The 16,163-nt window shown below is 38.5% G+C and overlaps 2 protein-coding genes across 2 annotated transcripts; one reads left to right on the top strand and one right to left on the bottom strand.

Annotated features, from left to right (window-relative positions):
- Positions 1-1,284: 1,284 nt before the first annotated feature.
- Positions 1,285-5,586, top strand: LOC118799266 (ubiquitin-conjugating enzyme E2 A-like). The gene is made up of 6 exons (XM_036559420.1): positions 1,285-1,653; positions 2,994-3,074; positions 3,375-3,400; positions 3,490-3,579; positions 4,007-4,095; positions 4,631-5,586. The coding sequence occupies exons 1-6, from the start codon at positions 1,610-1,612 to the stop codon at positions 4,757-4,759; spliced, it is 459 nt and encodes a 152-aa protein (XP_036415313.1). The 5' UTR covers positions 1,285-1,609; the 3' UTR covers positions 4,760-5,586.
- Positions 5,587-7,024: 1,438 nt separating this feature from the next.
- On the bottom strand, positions 7,025-11,785 carry ing1 (inhibitor of growth family, member 1). Its single transcript, XM_036560511.1, has 2 exons — positions 11,491-11,785; positions 7,025-8,804 (listed from the first exon to the last, which is right to left on the bottom strand). Exons 1-2 carry the CDS (start codon positions 11,627-11,629, stop codon positions 8,011-8,013), a joined length of 933 nt encoding a protein of 310 aa, XP_036416404.1. The 5' UTR covers positions 11,630-11,785; the 3' UTR covers positions 7,025-8,010.
- Positions 11,786-16,163: the final 4,378 nt, after the last annotated feature.

The raw sequence follows: 16,163 nt of genomic DNA on the forward strand, positions 1-16,163 counted from the left end.
CTTTCTCTCTCAGTGTGGACTTGATAGTGTCCTTCCCTCCCACCACCAACTGTGTCAGCTGTGGCCTTTTGGGTATTTAGTACCATTTCCCAACTCCACTTTCATAGTCCATAGTTAGGTGCTCCAACACCCCAGATTCAACTTCAGAAGAACTTAATGTGGCTGAGGTGCAGGTCCAAATTGCTGCTCCAATATGCATTCAGATCTAACAGGGCTCACTTTAGGGTTGATAAAGAGCTAATTCAATTTTAACCAGTAAAAAATGACTGAAATTCTAATTATTACATGTAAAAAATCTATTTCTTACTAGTGAAAATCAAATTCTTACCATTACACACACACAGTGTAGCCAAAAGAATGTAGACACCTGACCATCACACCCATATGAGCTAGTTGGACATCCTCTTCCAAAACCATGGGCATTAATATGGAGTTGGCCCTCCTTTTCAGCTATAACAGCCCACACTCTTCTATTAAGGTTTCCACAAGATTTTGAGATGAAGAGAAAATGTTTTATTTTTCCATATAATGACTACATTTTTAACATGCAACAACTCAATTTGCACTAGTAAAAACAATAAAACCATATATGATGAGTATTTCAACATAACATTTTATTTTACATTAACTAGAGTCATTCATACTATTAAAAATGTTCCTCCCATTAAAATTAATAAGAAAAGACCATATGGAGTACATGCAAAAATGTAATTACCACTTATAGTTTTAATTTACCATCCTAATTTAATTTCTAATTGAATGATTTTTGCTTTTAAATCTATTGTTTTAATCATGTTTTTAATTTCTATTCTCGTTTACTTTACTTTTTTTTAAACAACTCTGTATTTTCTGATTGTATTTTCCCATTTGTAAAGCACTTTGAATGACCTCAGAATATGAAAGATGTTATATAAATAAACTCGCCTTGCCTTTAAAACGTCTCGACAGGTTAGAAACAGATTAGTTACACGTCAAATGGCCTGTATTACTAGTTCTCATAAAATGTTCACCTGTTTTAATACATTTCTTATGGAAAATACTGTGGATTCAAAGCTAGAACAGCTTTCCGTGCACCAGCAGCAAAGCTGTAAAGCGAACTGAGTGCAAGACTGACCACAAATGATGGTAAAAGGACGACCTCCTCCTCCTCTCCTCCTCCGCCACCTACCTCCCTCCTCCTCCATCGCCACCTACCTCTTTACTGCTGGGGCCTGTCCGCTCCACTCCACCGCAAACAGCAACAAAACGTCATCGCTGCTCCTCCAGTACAGACTTTACCAACTAGGCACAGTGTGGGGGGGGTTATATTTTAACAGTCTTATTATTCAACCACATTTACGTTTACACAGTAAAAATGTCTCGTAATGAGTTAAGCAGAACGGTAACTGAATACAACATATATTATTTAAACTGTCAAAGATCCATGAGGCGTCAACATCACTGTCCCCCCGTGTATTCGACATGGTACAGGCTGTGACTCCTTGATGAAATTCGTGTAGTCACTAGGTTAGCCGAGGTGTAGCTGTGTTAGTTTACCGCAGTTTGCCGAGCGCTTCGGCGTACAATACGGTGTAAATATCTATTTGTTAACCTAGATAGCCAACTAACAATGTCAACCCCTGCCAGAAGACGACTTATGAGAGATTTTAAAAGGTGAGTAACATTATTTGATGTGTTCTTTGTGGGTAAGTTAGCTGACGCTACGTAAGCTAGCCGGGCTGTAGCTGGTTAACCGGCGTTCTGCTCTGCTCTGTTCAGTTCAGTCGGCTCCTGTTAACTTTCTCATGGATTTAGTCGTATTTTAATGCTGAAATATCAGTATTTCGCTCGGACCTCTTAAGGATTTCACTCCTAAATTCATACGGACGACGAGGCTGAACTTGGCTTCTTATTCGCCAGGTTCTTCTTCGAATTTTCCCGTTCTACCTTAAATGGCACAGCAGGTACATGGAAGTGTCGCACCATTTAAGGTGGAACGGGAAAATCCGAACAAGAAGCTGGTTTCAGCTTCGTCTTTTGACGAGTACTGGTGAATCCTCGATACCGAGTAGCATTTTACAGGTTACAAAAATCAATTTATTGTATAAAACAATGATCACGTAAGACGTTATGTCTATAATTTAGTAGTTATATCAGTACAATTAGCTACATACTTCACATTTAGGTTGTTGGGTGGCTAAAATGTCTTACTGCTCGACGTCTCACTGAAAATGTTAAGTTCTGATAATAGCTTTTCCTTCCTCTTATAGACCATGAATATCTACCATGGTGTGATATTGGGTGTTTTTTAGACGTTTTATGGTCAGGAAAGTCGCTGTCTAGCTAAACTTAGCCTTGGATACCTTACCAGCCAAAGCGGCCTGGAGATAACGTTAGCTAAACATAAGGTGAGGTACGCTGTCTGGGTCACCAAGGTGTATCAGCAGAGTAAAAACAACATTACACTGTTAAAAAAGGTGGTTCTTCAAGGGTTCTTTAGTGAAGGGAATGGTTCTGTGTAGAACCATGAGTTGTATATAGAACATGAGTTCTGAATGGTTCTTTGCATGATGAAATCGTGCTTCAGATTGACGGAGATTGTGTTGTATAGAACATTTTCTGTATAGAAGATTTTTGAGAATAGTTCAATATAACCTACCAGAAAAGGTTCTTATGTAGTTACAATGTCAAGCTCGTAACAGTAGATTAACCCTTCTTGGTGCTACATAGAACCATTTTCAAAAAGCGTCTATATAGAACCACATACCACACATGTCCATCAGTCTGAATAACTTATTTTTTTTCAGATATTAAGTAAAAGAAACTGCGACCAACCTTCCTTGATATATTTTCATACTTTTTGCCGTCTGTGTCAAAATAGAAGTTTAGACGTAAACCTAAAACGAGGACTCTGAGAGGTAGGGCATTTCAACAGAATGAGTGGTCTGATTGTGATTGGTGGTTTTGTGTTATCTGTCGTGTGTGATGAGTTCATGTTCTTTCTGCCCCCACAGGCTCCAGGAGGATCCCCCAGCTGGGGTCAGTGGTGCCCCATCAGAGAACAACATCATGATCTGGAACGCAGTCATTTTTGGGTAAGCAGGACACAACTGTGGTTCTTACGAAGTGCTTGTGAGTTTGAGTGCCCAAATAAGTGATAAAATTCAAGAAAGTAGTAATTTAAACCATTTCTTTTTGCTTATTTTTATTAAGTCAATGTTGATTTGAAGTGTTGTAATGTGAGATCTAGGTAACAAGTCTCCTGGTAGGGTGGCGACACCTATGTGTCCCAATTACAGTTGGCCTAAATATTTGGTTCCTGCTTATGACTAAATCTTTCTACTTCAAGTAATCACTTCTCTTTGTACATTTTTTTTTTTTCCCCCTGTTAACAGCCCAGAGGGTACACCTTTTGAAGATGGTAAGCGCTGCACATACTGTACTCATTTTCATAGTTCAAATACTTACCCAGGCAAACTATATGTAACTCTGTATTTAAACCACCCCTAGGTACGTTCAAGCTAACAGTTGAGTTTACAGAAGAATACCCGAACAAGCCCCCAACTGTGAGATTTGTCTCAAAGATGTTTCATCCAAATGGTGAGTGGTCATCTCGCTTGCTTTTGGGCTAGAAACTATTAAAGGCCTATTTTGTTTAGTAAGGAACTAAACCAGGGTCAGAACCTGTTACTGGATATCCAGTACAAGTCTTGACTTAAACCACATACATTTTGAAACCTGAGCAGCTTCAGGCTAGCTTTGGTTCTTCAACAGTAGATATGTGTGCTCAAAGTTAAAGGGAAATTCCATCTGTTTTCAAAATGTAATTGTAACTCAACCAGATAAAACTACTATATTTGCACTATAGATATAGGGTGGCCCCTAGTTAAAGACTTGGTCAGTCAACATCACATTTCTTTAATTATAAAGTGTTACTACTGTTATCCTTTGTAAATAAAACTACATTACATTGATTTGTCCAGAACCTGTTTTGCTGAACTCCCGCTGTCTTTCTGTTTGTCCACAGTATATGCAGATGGCAGTATTTGTCTGGATATTCTTCAGAATCGTTGGAGTCCAACATATGATGTTTCATCTATCCTGACATCAATTCAGGTCAGCAATCAGAGAGAGTGGGGAAAAAATACTGAAAACAAAACTTGGAGTAAAAATAGCACTGTACACAGACTGATATCTAGCTTCTTTATTCTCTTTGGCTTTTATCACATAAATATATTGAGATTAAAATAGCTGACTAAATCTGATGTCTAGACTGATATGGTTTATTTGAGACTTGGTTTAGAAATTTGCTTGTGACTCAACTTGTATTTGTACTTTTATAACTGAAGAGAAACATGCATTCTACACTAGTTTTGCTGTTAATTGAAACTCGATCAATTTGAAAGTTACCTTATTATTATTAGTAGTAGTATTATTATTACTACTACTAGTATTACTACTATTATCTAAATGGGCTGAGAACGTGCAGGACCTTGCCTTTAAATTCATCAACAATGGTAGGATATCTGTCATGTCTGTGAAGAAAAGGGAGAGTCAGAGTTTTTCTTTGCACTGTGAGCACTACAACTTTTCCTTGTTTTTTGACATGCACTCCTAAATGTTAACTCTCTTCATTTTTGTTTCCCCACAGTCCCTTCTAGACGAACCCAATCCCAACAGCCCCGCAAACAGCCAGGCAGCTCAGCTCTATCAGGAAAATAAACGAGAATATGAGAAACGGGTGTCCGCTATTGTTGAGCAGAGCTGGAGAGACAGTTGACCACACACTCGGACTTAATGTTTCTCTTGTTTTGTGGTCAGTCGTGGAAAAATATTATCAATGTTTCTTTTTAATTTTGTATGCACTTTACTTACTTTGCCGTACAGGATCATGTTTTTTGATTGTTTGATTGCATTGATGTTCCGTCATGCACGACTAATTTTGAATCTGTTGTGAATGTTTCAAACATTACAAACTCTGAATGGCTTCAACAAGGACTTTTTTTTTTAAACTGACAATATCTGTTTGGTTTATGCCCTTTTAAGGAAAGTGTCTCAGTAGCAGGGCTGTTGAGTAAATTATCACATTACAGAAACCTTAAATGTTCTGTCAGGCATACACTACATGGTTATATCCACTCTTTGCTTCTGTGGAGGTGCTTTTGTGGTCAAGTCTTTGGGTCAAACATGAGGTGCAAGACTGTAGATGTGTTGATTCCAGTCCTGAAATGTTAATGTTGCTGCAGCGTGACATGACAGCTCCAAGGATAAGATGGTGAAACCCTGTGCAGTTTGTGGATAGAGTGTATAGTATTCCTGACTTTGTTTGCTCCATTCTCTATTCTGAAGTAACACTTACTCTACTATCACACACAAATCTTCAGTCATATGCCTTTGAGCCAACTTTATCAAACTATATTTCAAGATATACTTTTCTTTCTTTTGCCTACCCCAGTCTCTGGTGTTGTATGCTGTTACATGCATGAATGCCTGACTGTGCCCATAGTGAGCCTATTAATCTTGTATATATGAAACACAGCTGAATATATGTACAGATTTTTGCACTGGTTGTCAGTCATTTTCCAGCACTTGTAAATAATGAAAATACTAAAATATCTGGAAGACTTGTAATGCAGTGTTTTCCATAAAATAAAAAGAAAATCCAGTATTGACATCCATATACCCATCATCAGCAAGGCTGCCAACTCTTACATTGGCTGAGACTTGCCCCATAAAGTGTAATGGCACAGTCTCACCACACATTTCTTAATCTCTCTCAATTAATCTGAACACTCATAACTTTAAAATGTGAATTATTGTGACAGAGCAATATTTTTGTGGACAAGTTGAGCAAAACCTGTATTAAAGTACATAAATGTTTTACATCAAGTTGATGTCCTGTTTTACGTGAGGTTGAGGGGGCAGTCGTGGGCTGGAGGTTAGAGAACCTGTCCTGTGACCGGAAGGTTGCCGGCTTGATCCCCTGAGCCGACGGTACGTGACTGAAGTGCCCTTGAGCAACGCACCTGCTCCCCAGGTGCTGCGGATAGGGCTGCCCACACCCTGTGCAAGTGTCATACTGCCCCCTAGTGTGTGTGCGCGTTCACTATGTGGTGTTTTACTGCACGGCTGGGTTAAAATGCAGAAGTGAAATTTCCCCATTGTGGGATATAAGGGTCACTTAATGCAAGTAGTGTTAAGTAGTCGTGGAAACAGATGTACAATTGAGCATGCCAATGTTTTTGTGTCAGTTCTGATTTTTTAAGTAATATTTGAGATGGAATTTCACTTTGTCTTTGCAGACAAAAAAATCGTTGTATACCCAAATGGCACCGATGGAATGATTCAGTGTGAACTTTTAAACAAAATTGAATTAGTATATAATGACATTAATTAATGCCTGAAAAAGTGCATTAAGGACCTACAATACTGAACATAAAAGAGTAGGATTATTGTACAACTATAACCTATTAGTGAGTGTAAAAATAGGAACTTTGACCAAATATTTGTCAAAAATTTTAAAGTAAAAACACTGATCTGAGATCAGGTTTAATGAGTTTTATGTAATTCTATTTTGTGTTATATAAAAGCAGTTAGCTGACCCCAGATCAGCGTTCTTACGGTGAGAAGTTTGCTAAATATTTGCCATTGTATTTTCTTCTTAGCAGCATTTTGAAGTAATACTGTAGTAATTTAAGAAATACTGATTATCTACAACTACAGTGGCATCTGTGGATTCCACAGTTCATTCTAACATCTCTGAGAGTAACTGCATGAGCCACAGGGCAGCCTGAGTCTCAATACATAACGCAACTTATTTGCCCTAAAATGAGTGAGTGCTATTGTGAACAGCAATGGAAAAAAGGCCTCTGGAACACAGTGCACCAGTTTCCTGTCCTGTGTGCAAGCTGTTAGTCAGAGAATACAATGTATTCATTGAAATGGAAACAGTGAACACAATCCCCGGGTAACAGCACATGATAAACACACAATTTTAGGATGTCGTTTCGGTTAATCGGTATTAATGCAAAGCTAAAAGCACAGAACACAATGGATAAACTGCACTTTTATTATGGCACTGAAAAAGTAGGCATATAAAACTGGTGGAAACGTGAAGTCTACAAAAAATATGGTATTGCTATAAGATTTGTGAGATGAACAGATAACAGTACCTGAAAGCAGTCTGTAGGAAGCTGATCAATTTGAGACAGAGACTGATAACTTTCAGTGATACTACGGACCTCATGTAACCCTTAAAGGAATATTCCAGTGTTACCCAGCCTAATCTTTACCCGCTGTGTCAGAAGCACACGGATTATGACAGACCGTTATTCTGATGTTTCCCTGTGGCTAGTAAAAGGGCAGAAAACCCACTGACTTGCAACATACAGTCGTATGCGTATTTTAAACACCCCCTGGTCAAATTACATGGTTTTTCCAAGTGAAAATAAGTTAACACATGTACTACAGCAAGTAAACTTAAATATGGCAACTTTCTACAGAATTAGGTGCACAAATTCTAATTATCTGCTGGATTTAACATTTAGGGGAAAATATTACATATTAAATGTGCCATAACATTAATACATGCCACACACTTACATCAGCAAATAAATAGTAATTAAATGCACTAAAATGCATGTTTTCTGTTCTCTCAACAAAACCTAATTTGACTGGGGTGCCCAAACTTTTGCGTATGACTGTATTTAAAAGAAGACTGCAGGCTTTTTCTCGAAATACATGGAAATAACTGTCAGTGGCAATCAACCGCACGCTACAGCAGACTTAGATTAGACTGAAAAATACTGGAGGACTCCTTTTTAACAGAACACTCACGCATAACTGAGTATAGCTGGACTAAACAGCTCCTGTGAACAGTGTGAACCTCAATACTTTTCTTAGAAAAAAGAAAACACTGAATGAACTGAATGTAACTGGTCCATTGTGAACAGACTATTCCACACTATTGCAATAATACTGAGTATCAACAGGTGAGTGAGAAGGTTAAGTAAGGCTGGCTTAGGTGAGAGACTACCTACTGTATGCCCTCTCCTTTTTGGACCTCTCTAGGCTTTTGTCCATGGTCTTCTCATTCTCTCCTCTGCATTTCGGGCAGAACCACTTCCCTTTGGGCTTATGGTGGAGGCCAACACAGGAGAAGTGAAACCATTCGATCGGGCATTTGTCATTATCGCAGCAAATCATCTCTCCGTAAGAGACCTGCTCACACAGGCAGTAGGTGGGCTCATTCGGATCGATGGGCAGGTCAGCCGGTGATGCCTCTCGCTCCTGCTTGGCTTTCGACCTCTTTTTCTTTTTCGACGACGACGTCGATGAAGTCTTGGGCTTTTTCTCTTTTGGTGTTCCTGCTCCAAGGTCTTCACCGTGGTCTAAGTTGTAGCTGGTGTTTTCTCGGTTCTCTGAGCCACTTTTTTGCCTTCGCGAGCGTTTCGCACCAGACTTATCTACCGACCCTGGTGTCTCGTCTCGCTTTTTGTCTGTGCTTGGTTTGCCCAGCGAAAGCAACGGAGTGGACAGTGGTGTCATGGTTACTGTCGTTATGGCAGCAGATGAAGCGCTGCCCACGGACACGGCGCTCTCAGGTGAGCTCTGACAGGCCTGGAAAAGCTCCACCTGCCACTCAAATTGACGAGTGCGGTTCTCCACCAGCTCCACCATCTGGCCTGCGATCTGGATCTTCTCATCTCCGAGCTCCTGAGCGCGGATTAGAGAGCACTGAATGCAGTGCAGGAGTCGCCGCCTCAGCACCGGGTCTGATTCTTGCCGGTGTCTCTCATAAGCGTCATTCAGCTCCTTCAGGATCTCTGCAAAACCAGCAATTACATACATTACAGAGGATAAATTAGCAAAAATATATTTACTTTTTAATTATGATCTGAATTCATAGGTTACAAGAACTGGAAACCAAGACTGCTGCATAAACCAGTGTGGCCAAATAACCATAGTCAAGGGTGCAGATAATACAAGCTTAAATTTCTTACATAACTCCTGTCTTTCTGTCACATTACTGACCCAAAACTGAGTAAAAGTGAAGAAATAAAATTAACTTTTTTGGTGATTTGATAGAACTTGTTTATATTGTGAACTTTACTTTGGAATGTGTTTATTAAGTTCATCTGTAAATGATGACTTTACAAAAAAATAATGACATAGTAGCTTAAAAAGCAGTTTGGGTGCTGAACAATATGAGATTTAGCATCCATAAAACTTAAATGTTAGTTCTGAGTTGATGATAACAGTATTACTACAAGTAACAAAGTTAGGATCTAAAGTTTTAAGTGTTCATTGTTTTATAAATTAAATTTGTTTTTCTCATTTTTTTTATTCTAAAAGCAGTATTTTAAATAAGATCTGTTAATCTTGTTAAGCCTTATTTGGAATCAGAATGAGACTTTACGCAAGTTTCTCATATTTCTGAAGTTTCTCTCCTGATAAACAACTGCTTTGCCTCACAGATGACTCAACTTTTCTGTGTATGACTCATCTCGCCCAGGTCTTAGGTGAACAACATTTACATGAGAAACATCTAATCATTGTCTTTTATAAGTCTCTTCTACTTCTCAGAAATCTTTCAGCAGTCTATGAGCAATAAGCGCAAAAGAGGTCCTATGTTTTTTCTCCAGAACTCTCGATTAAATGCTTATGTTCATCTCCTCTTCTCAGGTAGGTGGTATTCAAATCCCTGATCCTTCATTAATACAATATTGAGACTGTATTTATATCTTCAGAGATAAAGAAAGGCTGATATCTTACGAAAGACATTCCCTTGTGCTCTCCCTATAGAGAGAGCTGTTTGGGTTCCTTTTACTCAGGAATGTGAGTCTGGTTCCTATGTGCTTTCAGAGAGAGAGAGAGAGAGAGAGAGAGAGAGAGAGAGAGAGAGAGAGAGAGAGAGAAGTAGGACAGAGCAGTTTACACGTCTACATGTTGATAATGTTTAAGGGGAATTCCAACTATTTAATTTTATTTTTTTAATAATTCAGTTTTTCATTGTAGAGAAACTTACAGACTCTTGATTTCTTTACAGTGGTGGTGATGGGAACCAGGGGTCACAATGTCTACAACACAAGTATAGTCATTTCATTTACTATCCAAAACCACCAGTAAATCTAAACAAGCCTTCTGGGTTTTATATGTAATATTGAGAATGGTAAAATAGTCATACAATTGAAAAAATAAGTTTTCTTTGGGGACCATTTTGCCTTACAACACCCTACAACACCCTACATGTATCCCTCTACCATGAATGGATTAAAGTAAATGGACAGCAGTGGCAGTAGAGGTCATTGGAACCAGACATCTCGAGAGTTTAATGCCTCTGAAAGCTTCCTCACAGAAAGCTATTACATGAAATGGTTAGACATATACTGCCTCATGTCTGAGACACTGCTTTACGATAGTTTTGTGATAAAGTTTTGGCTTAAAATGTATTTTAATCCATTTATTTCACACCATTCATGACGGAGGGGTCCCCAAAATAGTCCCCAAAGAAAACCTTTTTGCTCAGGTTTTATTACTACTTTATCATCATCAACATTACATGTAAAACTCGGAAGGCTCGTGTAGGATCACTGGTGGTTTTGGACAGGTTAGTACAGAAAATAGCTATTTTGTGTTGTAGACATGGCGACCCCTGGTTCCCATCACCACCACTGTAAAGAAAAAAGAGTCTTGGAATCTCTCTACAAATAAACAATTTACATCAAACCACTCTGAACGACACTGTTTACATCTCAAGGTCTGAATTACGCACATTTTTTTGTAAAAAATGGTAGAATCCCCCTTTAAAGAAGTTAGAAAAGCTCACTTGGAGAACTAAACTCGGCGCGCTAGTTCAAAAGCTAACGTTAACGTATGAAAGCTAACTTAGCCGACCGCAGCTAACCTAGCCGACTAGTTATCTACAGCCTCAGATAAAGTTTCTATAAATGTTATGCTGGGCTGGCTACGTTCATATTTATACATTTATGTAGGTATTTAATATTTACATTTACAGCTGTAGAGTGGTGGTGGTGTTTATTTCTCCGGTAAGGTTACGACGGACTATTTAGCCCATTAGCCTGCGGCTAGCCTGTGTTGACATTCTTAAAATGACCCTGTTAAACTTCTTTCATAAAAAATATAACCTATTATATCCACATAAGACAACAGAAGCTGCCAGAGTAACAGTCAATGTTATGTATTTCAGGAGGGAAAAGGTTACACTGAAGCTGAAGTCAGCTTCTGATTCGCCAGCTTCTTGTTCGAATTCTCCCGTTCCACCTTAAATGGTGCTGCAGTTACAGTCAGGCGACTGAGGCGCCAGAATGTAACTGCGGCAACATTTAAGGTGGAACGTTGAAATTCGAACAAGAAGCGTGCGAATCCACTTAGCCGGCTATGCTAGCTAGCTAACTAACTAAGCAAGCAAGTAAGTTAAGTCTTGTTTAGTGAGGTTTAATGCTGTTGTACGCTTTCATTAAGCGCTCTTAGTTAGCGTTAATAACCAACCTTGATATTTTCCGTCTATCTCTCTCATCAGTGAAACACATCTCTGCAGGTCCAGCGGTAAAGATTCAACGAGGTCCAGATACTCCTCCACATAATTAGTCACAACGTTCAGCGACTCCCCGTTTGCAGGGCTCAGCATGTTTTTTCAGGATCCAGGTTAGCTCAGCTTCGTGGTTTTATCAGTTAAGTGAGTTCCCAGGTTCTGATTTCGCGAAGCGTGGTTTTACTACCAAGGAGAAAAGTTGCACACCTCTCCTCTTTAACAGTGTTGTTGTGTTTTCCCTCACAGCACATCTCCAGCTCAAGCTGCCGGTAGGGGGCGTTTAATAGTAAGAGTAGTAAGGCAAGTTTGTAGACAGGAGCAGCCCATACTGTTCTGGGAAGGCTTTAGATGGTGGAACATTGTTCTGATGATTTGATTGCATTCTGCCACAAGAGCATTAGTGAGGTCAGGTACTGATGTTGGATGATCAGTTCTGGATCACTCCAACTCATCCCCAAGGTACTGGATGGAGCTCCATCACTCCAGAAACACCTCTCAAAATGTACAAACCGAAAAAAGAAGGTTCTTCAAGGGTTCTTTAGTAAAGAGTTCCATGAACCATGAGTTCTACATAAAAACATTTCATGCTTAAATAGGTTTTTCCATGGTGAAATGGTTAATCAGAATGGAGAATGTGTTGTATATGTTCTATATAGCACCAAAAAGGGTTCTTCTACTGTTACGATGTCATGCTTGTAACAATAGAAGAACCTTTTTTGGTGCTATATAGAATGATTTTCAAAAAGATTATATGCAGAACCATGTACACTCTTAAAAAAGATGGTTCTTCAGGGTTTCTTTAGTAAAGAAAATAGTTCTGTATAGAACCATGAACACCATCAAAGAACCCTTTGCATGACTAAAGGATTCTTTGCATCATGAAATTGTTCTTCAGACTGATGGAGAACATGGTGTCTATGGTTCTATATAGCACCAAAAAGGGTTATTCTATTGTTACAAGCTTGACACCTTGATAATAGAAGAACCTTTTTCGGTGCTGTTAAGAACCATTTTCAAAAAGATTCTATTTAGAGCCATTTACAGCACGCTCTCCATCAATCGGAAGAACTTTCATGATGCAAAGAACCCTTTGAATGTTCATGGTTCTATATAAAACCATTTTCATTACTAAAGAACTCTTGAAGAACCAACTTTTTAAAACTGTAGAATACAGTCAATCAGTCTGAAGAACCATTTCACCATGCAAAGAACCATTTGAGTATTAAAAGGTTTGATGTAGAACTCATGGTTCTAAATGGAACTATTACCTTTACTAAAGAACCCTTGAAGAACGATCTTTTTAAAGTGTGTAGTGTCATCTTTAGGGTCGTTATTAGGAGGTTGTAGTTTTCAATGTGAGCTCCCCAGAGAACAGAAAAATAAATGAGTTTGTGAGTGAATGTTTGTTTATAGGAGCAAACCAATTAAAACAGAAAGAGAAAAGTGCTGATCCTTGATCATATGTGATGCCACGCACGCCCTAAGGAGGACACAAAATTGGCACAAAGTTGCTTTGATCCTTCACTATGTCCAAAAAAGTATTCAGACAGGGCTTCTAATTTGTGAATTCAGCTACTTTAAGGTGCGCCAGTTGCTGACACAGGCATTCAGTTGCACACACAGCATGTATATTTTCTCCATAGAAAAGCATTGCCAATAGAATGGGATGCTCTGGAGCAGCCACACATGAGGTCCACCTAAGGTCACCATGTCTAGTGCCAGGCATCAGCTAGAGGGGTATAAAGCCCCCCAGCTTTGGGCTGTGTCGCAGTGGGACTGTGTTCTCTGGAGTGATGGAGCTCCATCCAATACCTTTGGGATGAGCTGCCATGATCCAGAACTGATCATCCAATATCCGTACCTGACCCCACTAATGCTCTTGTGGCTGAATGCAATCAAATCCTTACAGCAATGTTCCAACATCTAGTGTAAAGTTTTCCCAGAAGAGTAGAGGCTGTTACTACAGCAAAGGGGGACAAACTCCCTTATAATACCATTGAATTCAGAAGAAACACTGGATGCGTAGCAGGTGTTCGGAACAAGGCTTTTGAACAAAACGTCATACCTTATATAATACATACACAATTATCTACATTTCTATGCTGAAATAATTTGAAAAACACACTGATATAGTACACAGAGGACTGCAAACAGTGAGTTTTCAAAGTTATAGATAGGCTCCTCAGGCTTAATCCCCAAATTGCCTGTTTTTTGTGATTCACCTCTTCTTTTGGGTGGTTTTCCTGGACAGGCTGGTAAACGTTTAATGAAGGTTCCAGGAGAACTTTAACAAAGGTGAGAAACTCAGATCTCGGGTATTAAAAAGTATTCCACAGTACTACTATCAGTACTAACTTGCATTACTATAAATAGTAATGCAATTTATTCTTGTGTCCTGTAAACCAATCAGCTAATCAATTAATATCTTTCTTTCAAACAGGAAACCCAAAAGGATAAGCACTTTCTCAGGTGTTCTAGATACAGACCAGTCTCAAATCTGTCTGAATTCAGTGTGTTGGTGTATTGTATGGTGGTGTATCTTCTAATGAATAAGAGTTCATAAAAAAAATAAATCAGACTTGTGTTGTGGGATACACTGCTGCTTTTGGAAGCAATTCAGCTTTAGGAATGTGGCCAAATGCATTTTTCACCTTTGGATCAAATACATCACTTGAACCTCTATATAAAGTGCAGGCATGTGAGAGTCCTGCTGAGTGCTGATGAATCCAGTCCGGTGTAAGGGTCAGTGTATGTATGTAGTCTCCGCTGTTGCATAGTTTTTAGACCTTGTATTTTTGAGTTTTTGCGCAGTGTTGGTGTTATATGACCAGTGTCATTGTCTTCTAATGGAAAAGACGGCTGATCTTTAAGGATGAAGCAGCTACTTGTTTTAACATCCTTTTAGGTAACCAAATCAAATCAAATCACGTTTATTGTCACATTTCATTTACACAGGTGCAAAGGTAAGTGAAAATCTTAGGAGGCATAACCCCGTGTAGTACTTAAATACCAAAATAAATAAATAGAATATAAATATATATATATATACACATACAAATTAATATACATTAATAATATACACGTATTGCACGTATTGCACCATTTCCAATGTACTGTTCCAATGTTTTTGTAACAGTAATATAGTTTATGATGTAAAAGCTATGATGCGTACAGATATATATCATCATCATATATGCCATTAACGAGTCTGAGATAGATAAATTAAATGCAGGGTACACAGGGGATAGAATATTGATATATACATTCCAGATTAAACAAGATATAGATAGAAGATGTACAAGATGTCAATTTATATGTGCAGGTATAGATTTGCTAGATTTTAATTACAGTAAGCTCAGAGTGAGTCTGTTCCCACATAAATAGTCAAGTGCCAAAACGCCTTTTTATGTCACTTTTGTCTCCAAAATTAAGGGTTGTTTGCAAAAGTGTTTGTGATGATGTTTAATTGTTCGCTCCTTTAAAAAAGAAAGTACTGATATCTGATTAGATGTGGTGCCACTTTTGTCCTGAGGAGGTCACTATTGCAGTGATGATGAGATTTCAGCACAGAACTGCCCGCATCTTATTTTTCCTAGAGCCCCAGTCAGTGTTCACTGGCAGCTTTGAGTTTTACAAGGAAAACAACACCCAATGAAACAGTGGTGACTTTTAGACAGTTCCTAACTGAGAATGTAACTGAAGTAATGGCCTGAGTAATTATTGCTGACAGAATAGTTATTGTAGTGATTATAAGTTATAGTTATTATCATTATTTGATAAGAATGGTTATTGTAATTCAGTGCAATGTCTAAGTAGTTTAGACACAGACACACAGGAGACGAAAAGAAATCCGGCACATTAGCATTTTCTTAAATAAATTTATGATTAGTGCCTGATTGCAAATCCCACAGACACCATAGACATCACTAGATGGTGAGTATCTTCTCTAGTGATGCCCTACCCGACTTGTAATGCTGCCATTTTCAGTTCGTGCTTGTTTTAGTGTTTTTTTCTTCAGTCTCATTTTTTGTGTTTAAAATTCTGCTTAGTTGAGGTCAGGTTAGATGACTGACTTGGCCAGTCAAAAACTTTTCGGCCATGAAAAACTATTTTGGGTAAAATTGATTTGAAGTTTCAAGACAGTCTAGCTAAATTACACTGAAATGCCTAGTAAAGTATTAACTGGGTATTAATTGGGTATCTAGGTATGAATTGGGTAAGTCTGAGGTACAAACTCAACAGTACTGCATACTTTTTACCCTCCAAAAAAGTACCAGACGTAAAAAGATTGTACACAAACTACAGTCTGAAATAGTATGTATCTGTTTAATATTATTGCTGCAAATAGAGACATTTTACGATGACATTTATCAGCTTTACCCCTTACCAAGCCATAGACCTGCTGGTGGGCCCAAAGTTCTATTACACACTTCTATAATCTAAGAAAAACTCTATTAGTTTGCATTGAAGTCCTTGTAGTTACTGAATAATAAGACCTACGATGAATAAGCCTGGAATGTTATGGGGTTAATAGTTAGAATAAGTTGCTAATTTAGTTAGACTTAGTTAGACTGATTTGGTACTTGGTTATCATTTCAACCACAGCAATTACACAGCACTTTGGAGTTTG

This window comes from Colossoma macropomum, unplaced genomic scaffold (assembly GCF_904425465.1).
Source record: "Colossoma macropomum unplaced genomic scaffold, Colossoma_macropomum, whole genome shotgun sequence".
Classification (NCBI taxonomy): domain Eukaryota; kingdom Metazoa; phylum Chordata; class Actinopteri; order Characiformes; family Serrasalmidae; genus Colossoma; species Colossoma macropomum.

Excerpts from the sequence above, each read along its gene's own strand:
- LOC118799266 (XM_036559420.1), top strand. The coding sequence starts at position 1,610 with ATGTCAACCCCTGCCAGAAGACGACTTATGAGAGATTTTAAAAG. Across the intron at positions 3,075-3,374 it reads TGGAACGCAGTCATTTTTGG|CCCAGAGGGTACACCTTTTG; the intron begins GTAAGCAGGACA and ends CCCTGTTAACAG. Across the intron at positions 4,096-4,630 it reads CTATCCTGACATCAATTCAG|TCCCTTCTAGACGAACCCAA; the intron begins GTCAGCAATCAG and ends GTTTCCCCACAG.
- ing1 (XM_036560511.1), bottom strand. The coding sequence starts at position 11,629 with ATGCTGAGCCCTGCAAACGGGGAGTCGCTGAACGTTGTGACTAATTAT. Across the intron at positions 8,805-11,490 it reads GATAGACGGAAAATATCAAG|AGATCCTGAAGGAGCTGAAT; the intron begins GTTGGTTATTAA and ends CTGGTTTTGCAG.